The sequence below is a fragment of the Amblyraja radiata genome, chromosome 35 (assembly GCF_010909765.2).
Source record: "Amblyraja radiata isolate CabotCenter1 chromosome 35, sAmbRad1.1.pri, whole genome shotgun sequence".
Classification (NCBI taxonomy): Eukaryota; Metazoa; Chordata; class Chondrichthyes; order Rajiformes; family Rajidae; genus Amblyraja; species Amblyraja radiata.
Genome location: NC_045990.1, coordinates 2,631,156 through 2,644,306, shown reverse-complemented (window position 1 = coordinate 2,644,306; position 13,151 = coordinate 2,631,156). Strand labels below are relative to the sequence as shown.

Sequence of the window (13,151 nt, the reverse complement as noted above, 5' to 3'; positions counted from 1 at the left end):
ACACATTGCCTGTGTTATTACTGCAAACAGTTAAGAGCTGCTAACTGATTTAGATTTTGTTGAGTGTGAGCATGAACACAAAGTAATAGCCCTGTTCTATCCCAGATACTTCTGCTGATTGACATCGAACTGTCCTACATCAACACAAACCATGAGGACTTTATCGGATTTGCCAAGTAAGTGCCCAAAGAATGCAGTAGGCCACTACGGCTGCTAAACGCTGCAACTCCCCCTCCCATTCCCATACTGACCTTTCTATCCTGGGCCTCCATTGTCAGGGTGAGGCCCAAGGCAAATTGGAGGAACTGCACCTCGGATTTCGCTTGGGCAGCTGACAACTCAGCAGTATGAACTTCAAAGGTAGATAAAAAAGCTGGAGAAACTCAGCGGGTGCGGCAGCATTTACGGAGTAAAGGAATAGGCGGCGTTTTGGGTCGAGACCCTTCTTCAGACTGAACTTCATATAACTTCAAGTAACCCTTGCTTTCCCTCTCTCTATCCTTCCCCCATCCTAGTTCTACGCCCAGTCTGGCTGTCTTCCTGATTAAATTTTACATTGTATGCCTCGTTGTCAGCTTCCCCGAGTTAACAATGATCCATTTTAAATTTTACTTGAACTGTGGCCCCTTTGATCTCTAGTTTTCATATCTCTTGTTTCCCTCTCCACTGACTCTCAGTCTGAAGAAAAGTCTCGATTTGAATCGCCACCCATTCCTTCTCTCCTGCTGCTTGTCCCGCTGAGTCGCTCCAGCATTCTGTGTCTATCTTCGGTGTAGACCAGCATCTGGAGTTCCTTCCTACTCGCCTTGTCTGCTGTTTAATGATCATGGCTGAAGTCTGCACCCTAGTGGCATAAACATTGAATTCACCAATTTCCGATAGCCCTTGCTGTCTCCTTCTCAGCTCTCCCTCAGCCCTCGGCCTCCTCCTCTTCCTTCTTCCTTTTTCCTTTTTCTCCCCCCCTGGGGTGAGAAGCCCAGATGTCTAAATAACAGTGTGGAGTGAATTTGTGGAGAATGTGTTTACAGATTTGGTTTGTTTCTTTCTCCAGTGCACAACAAAGGAGCAGTCAGTTAACAAAGAAGCGGGCCGTTCCAAATCAGGTAAGATTAAGGAGTCCTAGCGTCAGGCCACGCACAGGTCACCAGGACCATTGCATGTTATAGCTGATTTGGGAATGCTCTGATGAGTGAGTAAATGCGTAACATCTGGATTGAATGACTGTGCTTCACTGGTGGACTGGAATGCTTTATTGTCACAGTGAAATTCTTTGCTTGCGTACCTAAGGTGTGTAAATAGAGGCCACCTACAGTGCTTACAAAGTACACCGGCTCCTCCTTTGTTCCCCCCCTCAATGCTGCGTCTCCATTGCTCTCCCCCTCCCTCACAGTGGTCCCCCCCACGCTGGGATCTCCATTGTCTTCCCCCCCTCCCCACCCCCTCATGGCGATCGCCCCGCGCTCTCATCGACCGCCAGCCGTGGGTTGACCCGCGAGGCTTCGCCGCCGCCATGAGGTCCCAACACCACCGTGGAGGAACGTGTGTGAATCATTTAAACTGAGCTTTATAGGTGGCTGCATTCAGTTACTGTGGGACGTGTGAGATTGGGTACAGCAGGCCACTGCCACTCGCATATATCTCCCGTCTCCCCTCCTGCCCTGGGCTCTCCGGGCCGGCTCCAGTTCGAGAGTGAGGCGCTGCTTGGAAAAGCCATGGGGAAGCAACACTTCCTGTCAGCCTCGCTGGAGCACCTGTGGATGTGGAAACGAGGGCAGGTTATCGCCCTCTCCACCTCCTCCCCAATCCACTGCCAGATTCATGGTGTCGCATCACCACCTCCTCCAGCCCTGCACACTCACGGCAGGCCCTTGATCCTTGGACCCCGTGAAAATATTGTCCTCTCCCTTCCCTCGTCACTCTTGCATTATACTCTTGACCCCCCGCCTATGCCCACTCCTTGTTAAGCAACACTGCCCATGTCCTGGAACTGTAGAGCTCAGCCTCTCACTTCCCGCCCATCGCCCACCTCTGTCTCCTCTGCCTCTGCGCATACCTTTGCCTCCCGCACCCCCTCCCTTCTCAAACTGTGCACCCCCTCCCTTCACAGCCACTTCTCCCCTTGCCCACACCTTTCCTCCCAGGCTATTGCATCACTTGCTTTCCCTCCCCCACCCTGTCAGTCGCCATGCTATTGCAGAGGTTGTTGGGAGAATGTGCCTGGTGTGACCACTGGTTATTATGGCTGGGATATTTCACGTGTTCGGAGCTTGGATGGTATAATAACAGCATGTCCTTTTGTTTTCTCTCCTTACTGACTGCTGCAACTCTTCACTTCTCTCTTTGCCCCCCTTTTCACTCTTGCCCCCTCCCCACTCACGCACTTTCCTCTGATATTCCAACTCTTTTAAACTGTAACACTGCTAAAGGGTGAGATCTTGGTGAGTACCGTTTGTGTTGTGTGTTGCTGTAGCTTAGATGTTAATCCAGCGTGTCTCGTGGTGAGAGGACGTTTAGATTCCGTGCTGTCCCACTGACCATCCATCATCAGCTGATTGCCTTCTAGGTTTGGGTCTCTTTTGCTGCTCTTGACATCAGATCATCCAATAATCCAAGCTCTCAAATTCGTTCTCCGGTTAAACGCAAGGCTGTAACTTTGCTAAATTGGCAACTGGTGGTGGGGTAGCAAGCCAAGAATCCATCAACAGCGGCCACTGGATTGTGGATTCTTCTCTCGCTACTTCCCAGTCCATCTGACGTCCAGCTACTTGGTGGAGTTGGAATGCTACCAGCTTGTTCCACTCTCTGACTTTGTAGGTGATACAGACACTGCTCCAGGGCCTGTTGCCCCTTGCAAGGCTTTGGTCCAGTTAAATTAATTTAGTCCTGAAAATGGCGTAACTCTGAGCAAACCCAACAACAGTACAGAGAGTGGCAATGCTTCACACTTTATCCCATCCACTAATCCTGTTTACCCTCCTCCTCCACTATATTTGGAATCTTCTTTGGATCACTTTGCCCCTTGACCTGACATCCATGCACTCAGGAACTGTCCCTCTGCTTCTCCCCACCTCACTCCCTCACTCCGTGGCGGCGCTGCCCTGGCAGCAGCGGCTCGCCTGCAGTCCGTTTGGTTTTACTTTTTTGTGTTGTTTTCGTTTTGTCTAGTTAAGTTTTTGTTTTTTAGGTTGTGTTTGTGCGGGGGGGGGGGGGGGGGGGGGGGGGGTTAAACGGGGCTTGCTGTCTCTCCCTTCGGGGGAATGCGACTTTTTTGTCGTATTCCCCTTCTCTGCCTCCATCTGCGCTGAGGCCTAATGGCGGAGCTGGCGACCTCGAGACTCCGGAGGCAGAGCCAGTCAGGACTTGCCCTGGGTTCGCTCCCGTGGGGGCGGTCCGACTCGGGGCTGGAACGGCGCTCCCGTGAGGGACTGTGACGCTCCCGTGAGGGCGGCCTGGCGCGGGGCTGAGACTCTCCCGTGAGGGGCTGTGGCGCTCCCGTCGGAGCGGCCCAGCTCGAGGGTGGAATGGCGCTCCCGTCGGGGCGGACCAGCTCGAGGGAGGAACGGCACTCACGTGAGAGCGATCCGGCTCGGGGCTGGAACGGTGCTCCGGTGGCTGGGACGGCGTTCTGGCGGCGGTGACCTGAGTCCTGGGTTCAGCCGCGGGCCAGCGGCTGCGTACGCTGGACTGGAGGGCGGCAGCTTCGACCACCCCGGGCCGCGGTGTTTGAGCCGGCCCGTTTGCGGGGTTCGGTGAGCCGTGGGACTGGTTGTACCATCGCCCGGTGAGGAATCGCCTCAGCTCAGAGGGAGAAGAGGAGGGAAGAGACTGCAGCCCTAAGATTTTTGCCTCCACCACAGTGAGGAGGTGCTTGGTGGACTCACTGTGGTGGATGTTAATTTGTGTTTATTGTTGTTTATTATTATGTATGACTGCAGGCACGAAATTTCGTTCAGACCGTAAGGTCTGAATGACAATAAAGGTAATTCTAATTCTAATTCCTCAGTCAGCTTCTCAGAACCACACGTTTGTTCTCGATGATACCCATCTCCGATTTCTCCATCATTCTCCCCCCCCATCGATAGTCTTTCTTTCCCAGTGGTTCACTGTCGCCCACCACCTCCCCTCCCATCTGATTTTTTTTGGGTGAAGAGGCGAGAAAGAAATTCTACCAATTGGGGAGGGAAAGGTTGATAAGAGTGGGCGTAATCTGAGAGGGGAAAGCGGTGGTTCTGAAGTTCTGTAGATAGCGGGATGGGGCTGCGTGAGAAGCAAGCGAGACCCTGAGAGATTGGATGTCAGGTCAGAGTCCAAGTTGGCAAATAGCTCTGGTACTGGTAATGTCTTTGGCCCTGGCCCTCCTCTGATTGTACCAAGATAGCGGACTAACCTAATGTGCGTTGGATTAACACATCTGTTTCGTATAACATGTCTCCATAAAACTGACAGGCAATGATCATCTGGCTGGACCTGGGCTGGTTGTCATTGTGACCATGCGGCTATTTGCACCATTTAGTCCATGTCTGATTAACTGTGTCGTTTTTGATGCTTTCTAACCACTGTGAAGTTGCTGAGATGTTGTCCCGGGTTGAAGCCGGGTTTACCATTCCGATCTCCTCTACCTGCCTCCCCACACCCCACCCTCGCGTTAAGCCAAGTGGGTGGAGGTATTTCCTGTGTCATGGTTTGTGCTGGTGCGTCAGGGGGTTGAGGGTAAATTGGCCGCTATCAGTTTCCCCTAATGTGTAGATCAGTGGTAGACTCAAGGGGCAGAGCTCACTGATGGCCTGGTGGGAGAATAGCATGGGTTTGAGTGGAATTCTCTGCCGGTGGATGCCGGTTCTCTGGATGCTTTCAAGAGAGAGCTAGATAGGGCTCTTAAAGATAGTGGTGTCAGGGGATATGGGGAGAAGGCAGGAACGGGGTACTGATTGGGGAATGATCAGCCATGTTCACATTGAATGGCAGTGCTGGCTCGAATGGCCTACTCCTGGACCTATTCTCTATTGACTTGCGTACACATTGGTGCTTCACGACCAGCGTGGTCTTTGTGGACGAAGGGCCGTTTCCATTCTCCCTATAACTCAATATCAGACTCTAAGATGCCTGTTGATTCTAGGATAGTGTGGAGGGTGGTGGCTGGAGCTGTGGCAATGGCGGGGAGGCTGGTTTGGGATCTACTTTGGGATTGATGCAGGGAAGGGTATGTATTCACAATGGGGTCAGGCCCATGGGATTGGGAGATGATTATGAAGGTGGAAATAGTTCTGGGGGTGAGGTGGAGGACTGAGTTTGAAGTGGGGGGGGGGGTTGGGCCGCGGTGCGAGTCATGGCAGGCGTTGATCATCCCCCTGATTGTTTCCAGGTTATCCGCAGGGGCTGGATCACCATCAGCAACATCAGCCTCATGAAGGGCGGCTCGAAAGAGTACTGGTTTGTACTGACCGCAGAGTCACTCTCCTGGTACAAGGACGATGAGGTGAGATGTTTGGGTCAGTTTCCCTTGTTTTCAGTTTGATAATGGGTCACTGTTGCTTTTCGACGCAGGGCTGATCCCGGGCAAGACTTCCTTTCGTAATGAGACGACCTCAGATTCACTCTTTTTTTCAGATACGTGTTTATTTTGGTCACAAACCCTTCTCCTGAAGGCCATTTAGCCCATCACGTCTCTGCCAATTGTGGAAACGTTGTCCATTATAATGCTACTTGCTGACAAAGGCTGCAAGTGTTTATCCAGTGTGTTGAGCATTATTGCCTCCTTCATCTTTGTGAGCATCGAGTACCTGACCCTTGTCGCTGTTTCCTGCAACACCCACTGGTCTCTGTCTCCCAACTAAAAGTGAATTATTTATTTCTCTTGTCTTCTTGTTAACCAATCTTCACTGTTTTTATCAGTGTAATATTCCTCATTCTGCATGCTCTAATATTAGTTTCTATGTGATTATTATTCTATATTAATAATCTCTTGTGTGGCATCTTGTTATAGACTTAGATCCCACATAGACCACATCAGCTGATTTCTTTTTTCTCCGTGACTGTTATGCTAGTTACAAATATTCCAACAGATTTGTCAAACATGGCAGAGACAGATAGATTCTTGATTAGTACGAATGTCAGAGGTTATGGGGAGAAGGCAGGAGAGTGTGTTAGGAGGGAGAGATAGATCAGCCATGATTGAATGGCGGAGTAGACTTGATGGGCCGAGTGGCCTAATTCTGCTCCTATCACTTATGATTTCTCCGTTTTGACTCTATGGAATCCTATAACTGTTGTAGGTGGCCAGTTACTTACTAATAAATTCCTGCATTTCCCCTACTACTGCTATCAGGAAGCAATCTAGTCGTTTCACAGTTTGTGGTAGACTTGGAGATATGGGGAGAAGGCAGGAACGGGGTACTGATTGGGGATGATCAGCCATGATCACATTGTATGGCGGTGCTGGCTCGAAGGGCCAAATGGCCTACTCCTGCACCTATTGTCTATTGACTTACCTAGTTTTATTTAAAACTCCAGCTTTCTTTTGGTTTTGGATAATTTATTAAATGACCAGATTCGCTGCCAGAATTTTGATGGTGTTGTTGGTTTAGATAACACCTTTCAGAATGTGTTTTCAGTCCCAGGAAGAGTGTTTCCACCAGCACCCGACTTTAGAGATCCAGCGCGGAAAGAGGCTCTTTGGCCCACAGAGTCCGCTCTGATCAGCGATCACCCCATGCACTAACACAATCCTACATACAATGGAAATGTAACAAGTTTACCAAAGTCAATGACACGACAAACCTTCATGACTTTGGAATGTGGAGAAAACGCACTCGCGTGACGGGGAGAACATACAAACTCCATACAGACATCACCGGCAGTCAGGATGGAACCCTGGTCTCTGGTGCTGTAAGGCAGCAACTCTACCACTGTGCCGCCCCCATCTCTTTAACCAGTTGTCTGCATAATCCTTTTGTGTCTGTCACACTTGTGCATGATGCTGTGAATATTCTTTAGTTCCCTACCTGGTCACGTCCTGTTTATTTAACCAACATCCCACCTACCTGTACTGTGCTGTCTTTCCTGATATTCCTCATCTTCACCCTATGCAGCCGACCCATCCATGGTGTAATGGACCTGATTCCTCTGGTGAGTATAGCCAGCATTGTTGCCCTCACGTAGGCACCACCAAATAGCAATTTGAGAGCAGGATGCACTTGGGATTTCTGCACTGGCTGCCTGAAGGTCCCGTCTGTCCTGCTGTCAGTCACTGGTCCCCCTCTGACTGCTGGTTGACCATCTCCTGAAACGAGCCATTCACGCAGCCCTTAGCCCCAGTGCTGCTGCAGTGACTCCAGTGCTTGTCATGCTCCGAGACCAGGGTGGTGCCAGTTTGCTAATGATGGTGTGATTGTTACAGGAGAAAGAGAAGAAGTACATGTTGCCGCTCGACAACCTGAAGCTGAAGGATGTGGAGAAGGGGTTCATGTCCACTAAGCACATCTTTGCACTCTTCAACACAGAGCACAGGTCAGTGTCTGCAGTCCCCGTTGTTACCCTGTGTGGGCAGTGGAATATTAGCACAGCGGGTTTTGGCCCAACACCAACAAAATGTGACCTGAGACCCGTGCTCTTTAGTTTAGCAATACAGAGCGGAAACAGGCCCTTCAGTGTACCATTTTACTGGTGTGTGGTGTCTTTTTTAAATTGCTGTTTTTTTTCCTTTCTCTTCCCTCCCACAAATATGTGAATGTGCGATTCTGTTCCATTCTGTTTGTAGTTTGTTTGTTTGCAAATTCGCGAGCATTGCCACTTTTCATTGCACTGCACATCTTGTATGTGTGTGTGACGAATAAACTTGACTTGACTTGACTTCAGCCCACCGAGTCCACAAACCGACCAGCGAGCCCCGCACATTAACACAAGCCTACACACACTAGGGACAACTTATGCTTAGACCAAGTATACAAATCCAAGCCAATTAACCTATTCTTAAATCCTTACATTGGCTCCCTGTATGTCAGAGAATTGATTTTAAAATCCTGCTGCTCACCTATAAATCACTACATGGTTTAGGGCCAAAGTATATCACTGACATGCTTCCACTATATAAGCCTTCTAGACCGCTAAAATCTTCTGAAACCAATCTGCTAGTGATTCCCAGAGTAAATACAAAACATGGGAAAGCAGGATTTAGTTACTATGCAACAAATAGCTGGAATAAACTTCCTGAAGATTTAAGACTTGCCTCAACTTTGACCACTTTTAAAACAAGACTGAAAACTTTTATGTTTACTTTAGCTTTCAGCTAAATCTTAACTACATTGCACTTTTAACTTTTGCACTTTTTATAATGCATTTTTAATTTTGCTTTTCTTTTCTTTTAGTTCTTCTATTTTATTTCATTTTATTATTTCATTTATTGTATGACATGTCTTTATGTGAAGCACTTTGAGTCTGCCTCGTGTATGAAATGTGCTATATAAATAAAGTTGCCTTGCCTTGCCTATAAATCTGTATGTCTATAGTTGGGATGGAACTGAAGATCTAGGAGAAAACCCATGTGGTCACGGGGAGAACGTACAAACTCCGTACAGACAGTACCTGTAGTTGGGATAGAACTCGGTGCTGTAAGGCAGCAACTCTGCCACTGTGCCGTGTGGACTAATGCTCTGCTTCTTGTTGGCCCAGTGTAACAGACCATTTGTTGGGTGCAGCACAGGTACTTGGTGACGAGTGCTGAAGATTGAAGGTCTTTTCTCTTCTCTTTAGGAATGTTTATAAAGACTACCGGCAGATCGAGCTGGCCTGCGAGTCCCAGGAGGATGTGGACAGTTGGAAGGCTTCTTTCCTGAGGGCTGGTGTCTATCCAGAGAGGGAGAATGTAAGGTTCAGCTTGGTGTATGTGTCTTTCTGCTGACTGGTTAGCACGCAGCTAAAGTTTTTCACTGTACCTCGGTACACGTGACAATAAACTAAACTGAACTGTAACTAACTGTTGGTAATGGTCCACAGGCAGAGAACGAGGAGACTGGAAGCACCTCAGATACGTTTTCGATGGACCCGCAGCTGGAGCGACAGGTGGAGACGATTCGCAACCTGGTGGATTCCTACATGGGCATTGTCAATAAGTCGATCAGGGACCTGATGCCAAAGACCATCATGCACCTCATGATCAACAATGTAATTTGACCGGGAGTGTGTGGGTGTGTGTGTGTGTGTGGAGTGAGGGGGGAAGCCAGTGTGGGGAGTGGTTGAGTATGTGGTAGAGGGGCATTGATATGTGCAGGGGTAGACAAGGTGTGCTTAGCTTAGGTAGAATGCAGAAATAGTCCCTTCGGCCCTCCGAGTCTGCACCGACATGATCATTGCCCTACGCACACATGGGACAAATTTTACATTTATACCACCCCAATTAAGGGCCTGTCCCACTATACGAGTTTACCCAAGAGCTCTCTCGAGTTTAAAAAAAAATCAAATTCGTGGTAAGTACGTAGAATGTACGTCGGAGCTCGGGACGTCTCTTAGCGGCTCGTAACGCTAACGGCAGGTACTCGGGAAACGCGGTAAGCTCGTGAAGATTTTTCAACAGTGTGAAAAATGTCCATGAGAGCCCCGAGTACCTACGAAAGGCGGGGTGGAGGGGAGAAGGGAGGATAGTCATGGTGGTTTAGTTTAGAGATACAGTACAGAAACAGTCTCTTTGGCCCACTGAGTCCACACCGTCCAGCAGTCCACACTACCCTACACAAGCAGGGGGCAATCTTTTTACATTTATAGCATTGATCCGGTAAGAATCCTCGGGAATAAAAATATTTTGGGTATCACTGGTGGATGGACAATAGACAATAGGTGCAGGAGTAGGCCATTTGGCCCTTCGAACCAGCACCGCCATTCAATGTGATCATGGCTGATCATCCCCAATCAGTACCCTGTTCCTGCCTTCTCCCCACAATCCCCTGACTCCGCTATTTTTAAGAGCCCTATATCTAGCTCTCTCTTGAAATGCAACTAAATTTAAAGTAGCTCCTTCTTCCCAATAACCCTTTCTGGCTTAAGCCCTCCCTTCACCACCTCCAGTTTAAATTCCATTTGGAATATTTTGGAGGACCAAGAAACCAAGAACCCAAGAAAGCATCCAGAGAGCCTGCCTCCACCGCCCTCTGAGGCAGAGAATTCCACAGACTCACCACTGGGTGGGTGACGGTTCGGGTGGGCGAGTCGTTGGACACTGGTTGGGCGAGTCTTTGGGCACCATGTGAGAGCGTGTCCTTTCTTGTTTCAGACCAAGGACTTTATCCTGGCGGAGCTGCTGGCTTACCTGTACTCGTCTACGGACCAAAACAGCTTAATGGAGGAATCGGCGGAGCAGGCACAGCGACGGGACGAGATGCTGCGAATGTATCACGCCATCAAAGAGGCCCTGCACATCATCGGGGACATCAGCACCAGCACCATCAGTGCCCCCCTGCCCCCGCCTGTGGACGATTCCTGGCTGGCCAATCAGTCCGGGGGACACAGGTAGGCCAGCCCACAGGTGTATCCAGTCCACGACCAAGAGGTCACAGCCTCAGAATAAAAGGACCTTCCTTTAGGAAGGAGATGAGAAGGAATTTATTTAGTCAGAGGGCGGTGAATCTGTGCGATTCATAGTCACGGAAGGCTGTGCAGGTCAAGTCAGTGGGTATTCTTTAAAGCAGAGATAGATTCTTGATTGGTGCGGGTGTCTGGGTTTATGGGAAAGAAGGCAGGAGAATGGGTTTAGGAGGGAGAGATAGATCAGCCATGATTGAATGGCAGAGTAGACTGGATGGGCCGAATGGCCTTATTCTGCTCTTATCACTTATGAGCTGATGACAGGTGGGGAGTATGACCTGACATTTGGTGGCTAGGAGCAAATTCCTTCGTAGCTCTGGGGGGCAAATTTCACCCACCGTGTTGGGTGGTTTATACGCTATACCTATGGGGAGGGGTGTTGGCGTCGTGGGTTGGCAGGGTGATGTTGGCACCCATAATGGGAGAGGGTCATTGAGCTGGCAACGAGAAGTTGGGTGCCACGTTGATGTGAGAGGTGAGAAGATTGAGGGGGGATCTTATAGAAACTTACAAAATTCTTAAGGGGTTGGACAGGCTAGATGCAGGAAGATTGTTCCCGATGTTGGGGAAGTCCAGGACAAGGGGTCACAGTTTGAGGATAAGGGGGAAGTCTTTTAGGACCGAGATGAGAAAATGTTTTTTCACACAGAGAGTGGTGAATCTGTGGAATTCTCTGCCACAGAAGGTAGTTGAGGCCACAGTTCATTGGCTATATTTAAGAGGGAGTTAGATGTGGCCCTTGTGGCTAAAGGGATCAGGGGGTATGGAGAGAAGGCAGGTACGGGATACTGAGTTGGATGATCAGTCATGATCATATTGAACGACGGTGCAGGCTCGAAGGGCCGAATGACCTCTACTCCTGCACCTGTTTTCTATGTTTCTATGTGATGGAGGTATCCATGCAGGGATGGGAGGGTGTTGGCACGGCTATGCTCCAGGCTGGTAGATGAGGTGCAGGTAGGGCTTGGGGCAAAGTCCACCTTGGGGGAGAAGGGCGTGTGGGGTTGATGCAGCTTGTAGTGCTGGGATTGGGATTGTACCTGTGCTTTCCGTTCCTCCCTCAGCCCGAGACCCCAACGCCGGCCGCACTCTGCGTTGGGACCGCCCAGCCGACCTCCAGGGGTACGAGGACCAACTCCGGGACCCCCATCGATTGCCGTCCCAGCGCAGCCGTTTGGAGCTCCCCCCATCCCGTCAAGACCTATGCCCACCAACGATGCCTTTGGGGCCCCTCCGCAGATCCCCTCCCGGCCGGCACGGATTCCACCTGGACCACCGGGGCTGCCCAGGTAGGTGGAAACCCTTCCCTCCGATCCAGCTTTGTGTGGATGCACCCGGAGAAGCTGCAGCTGCGAAGGAGAGGTGTTTATCTCTTTTAGAATTTGCCTGTTGTCTGTCAAGAGAGAGCTCGATAGGGCTCTTAAAAATAGCGGAGTCAGGGGATATGGGGAGAAGGCAGGAACGGGGTACTGAATGGGGATAATCAGCCATGATCACATTGAATGGCGGTGCTGGCTCGAAGGGCCAAATGGCCTACTCCTGCACCTATTGTCTATTGTCTGCCTGTGTCTGGGACGGGTTCCTATCTGTCTTCCAGTTTATGGGGGAAGATGCCCGTCTCAGGGCTGATGGAGGCTCATTCACTTCGCTACCTGCATGGTCTCAGGCCTCCAACTGCTAGTCTCATGGAGATCTCCCCATGATGCCCGATCCGCCTGTGTCTCGGCTGGGTTCCTATCCGTCTATCAGGGAAGATGCCCGTCTCAGGGCTGAGAGGGGCACCTCCACACATCTACCTGTCTGGTCTGGGGCATCTAGCTGTCTGTGTCTCGGAACTTCCCCCCATGATGTCCATCTGCCTGTGTCCCAGGGATAGAAACATAGAAAATAGGTGCAGGAGTAGGCCATGCGGCCCTTCGAGCCTGCACCGCCATTCAATATGATCATGGCCGATCATCCAACTCCGTATCCCATCCCTGCCTTCTCTACATACCCCCTGATCCCTTTAGCCACAAGGTCCACATCTAACTCCCTGTTAAATATAGCCAATGAACTGGCCTCAACTACCTTCTGTGGCAGAGAATTCCGCAGATTCACCACTCTGCGTAAAAAATGATTTTCTCATCTTGATCCTAAAAGATTTCCCCCTTATCCTTAAACTGTGACCCCTAGTTCTGGACTTCCCCAACATCGGGAATAATCTTCCTGCATCTAGCCTGTCCAACCCCATAAGAATTTTGTAAGTTTCTATAAGATCCCCCCTCAATCTTCTAAATTCTAGCGAGTACAAGCCGAGTCTATCCAGTCTTTCTTCATATGAAAGTCCTGCCATCCCAGGAATCAGTCTGGTGAACCTTCTCTGTACTCCCTCTATGGGAGTACAGAGAAGGTTCCCACACATGTTCATCTGTCTGCTTCTGTCTTGGAGGTGGGGGGGGGGGCTTTGTCTGTGTCGTGGTTTGTGGACGGGCCTCGACAGTCTGCCTGCCTCTATCTTATCCCCCATATCCCCCCCCCCCCATCCATTGATCAGTGTGAAGAAGGGTCTCGACCCGAAACGTTGCCCATTTCCTTCGCTC

At 50.1% G+C, this 13,151-nt stretch overlaps 1 protein-coding gene across 8 annotated transcripts in view; it reads left to right on the top strand.

Annotated features, from left to right (window-relative positions):
• The window catches only part of dnm2 (dynamin 2), a 38,811-nt gene that overhangs the window by 21,408 nt on the left and 4,252 nt on the right, over positions 1-13,151 (top strand). For 4 of the 8 annotated variants that reach the window (XM_033050898.1, XM_033050900.1, XM_033050899.1 and 1 more), the window contains exons 12-20: positions 106-176; positions 1,052-1,103; positions 2,427-2,438; positions 5,363-5,476; positions 7,397-7,506; positions 8,749-8,860; positions 8,992-9,159; positions 10,262-10,497; positions 11,637-11,861. In XM_033050898.1, the coding sequence (XP_032906789.1) occupies positions 106-176; positions 1,052-1,103; positions 2,427-2,438; positions 5,363-5,476; positions 7,397-7,506; positions 8,749-8,860; positions 8,992-9,159; positions 10,262-10,497; positions 11,637-11,861 (1,100 nt within the window). The remainder of the gene's footprint in view (positions 1-105; positions 177-1,051; positions 1,104-2,426; positions 2,439-5,362; positions 5,477-7,396; positions 7,507-8,748; positions 8,861-8,991; positions 9,160-10,261; positions 10,498-11,636; positions 11,862-13,151) is intronic. The other 4 variants (XM_033050906.1, XM_033050905.1, XM_033050904.1 and 1 more) reach the window with 1 other exon arrangement.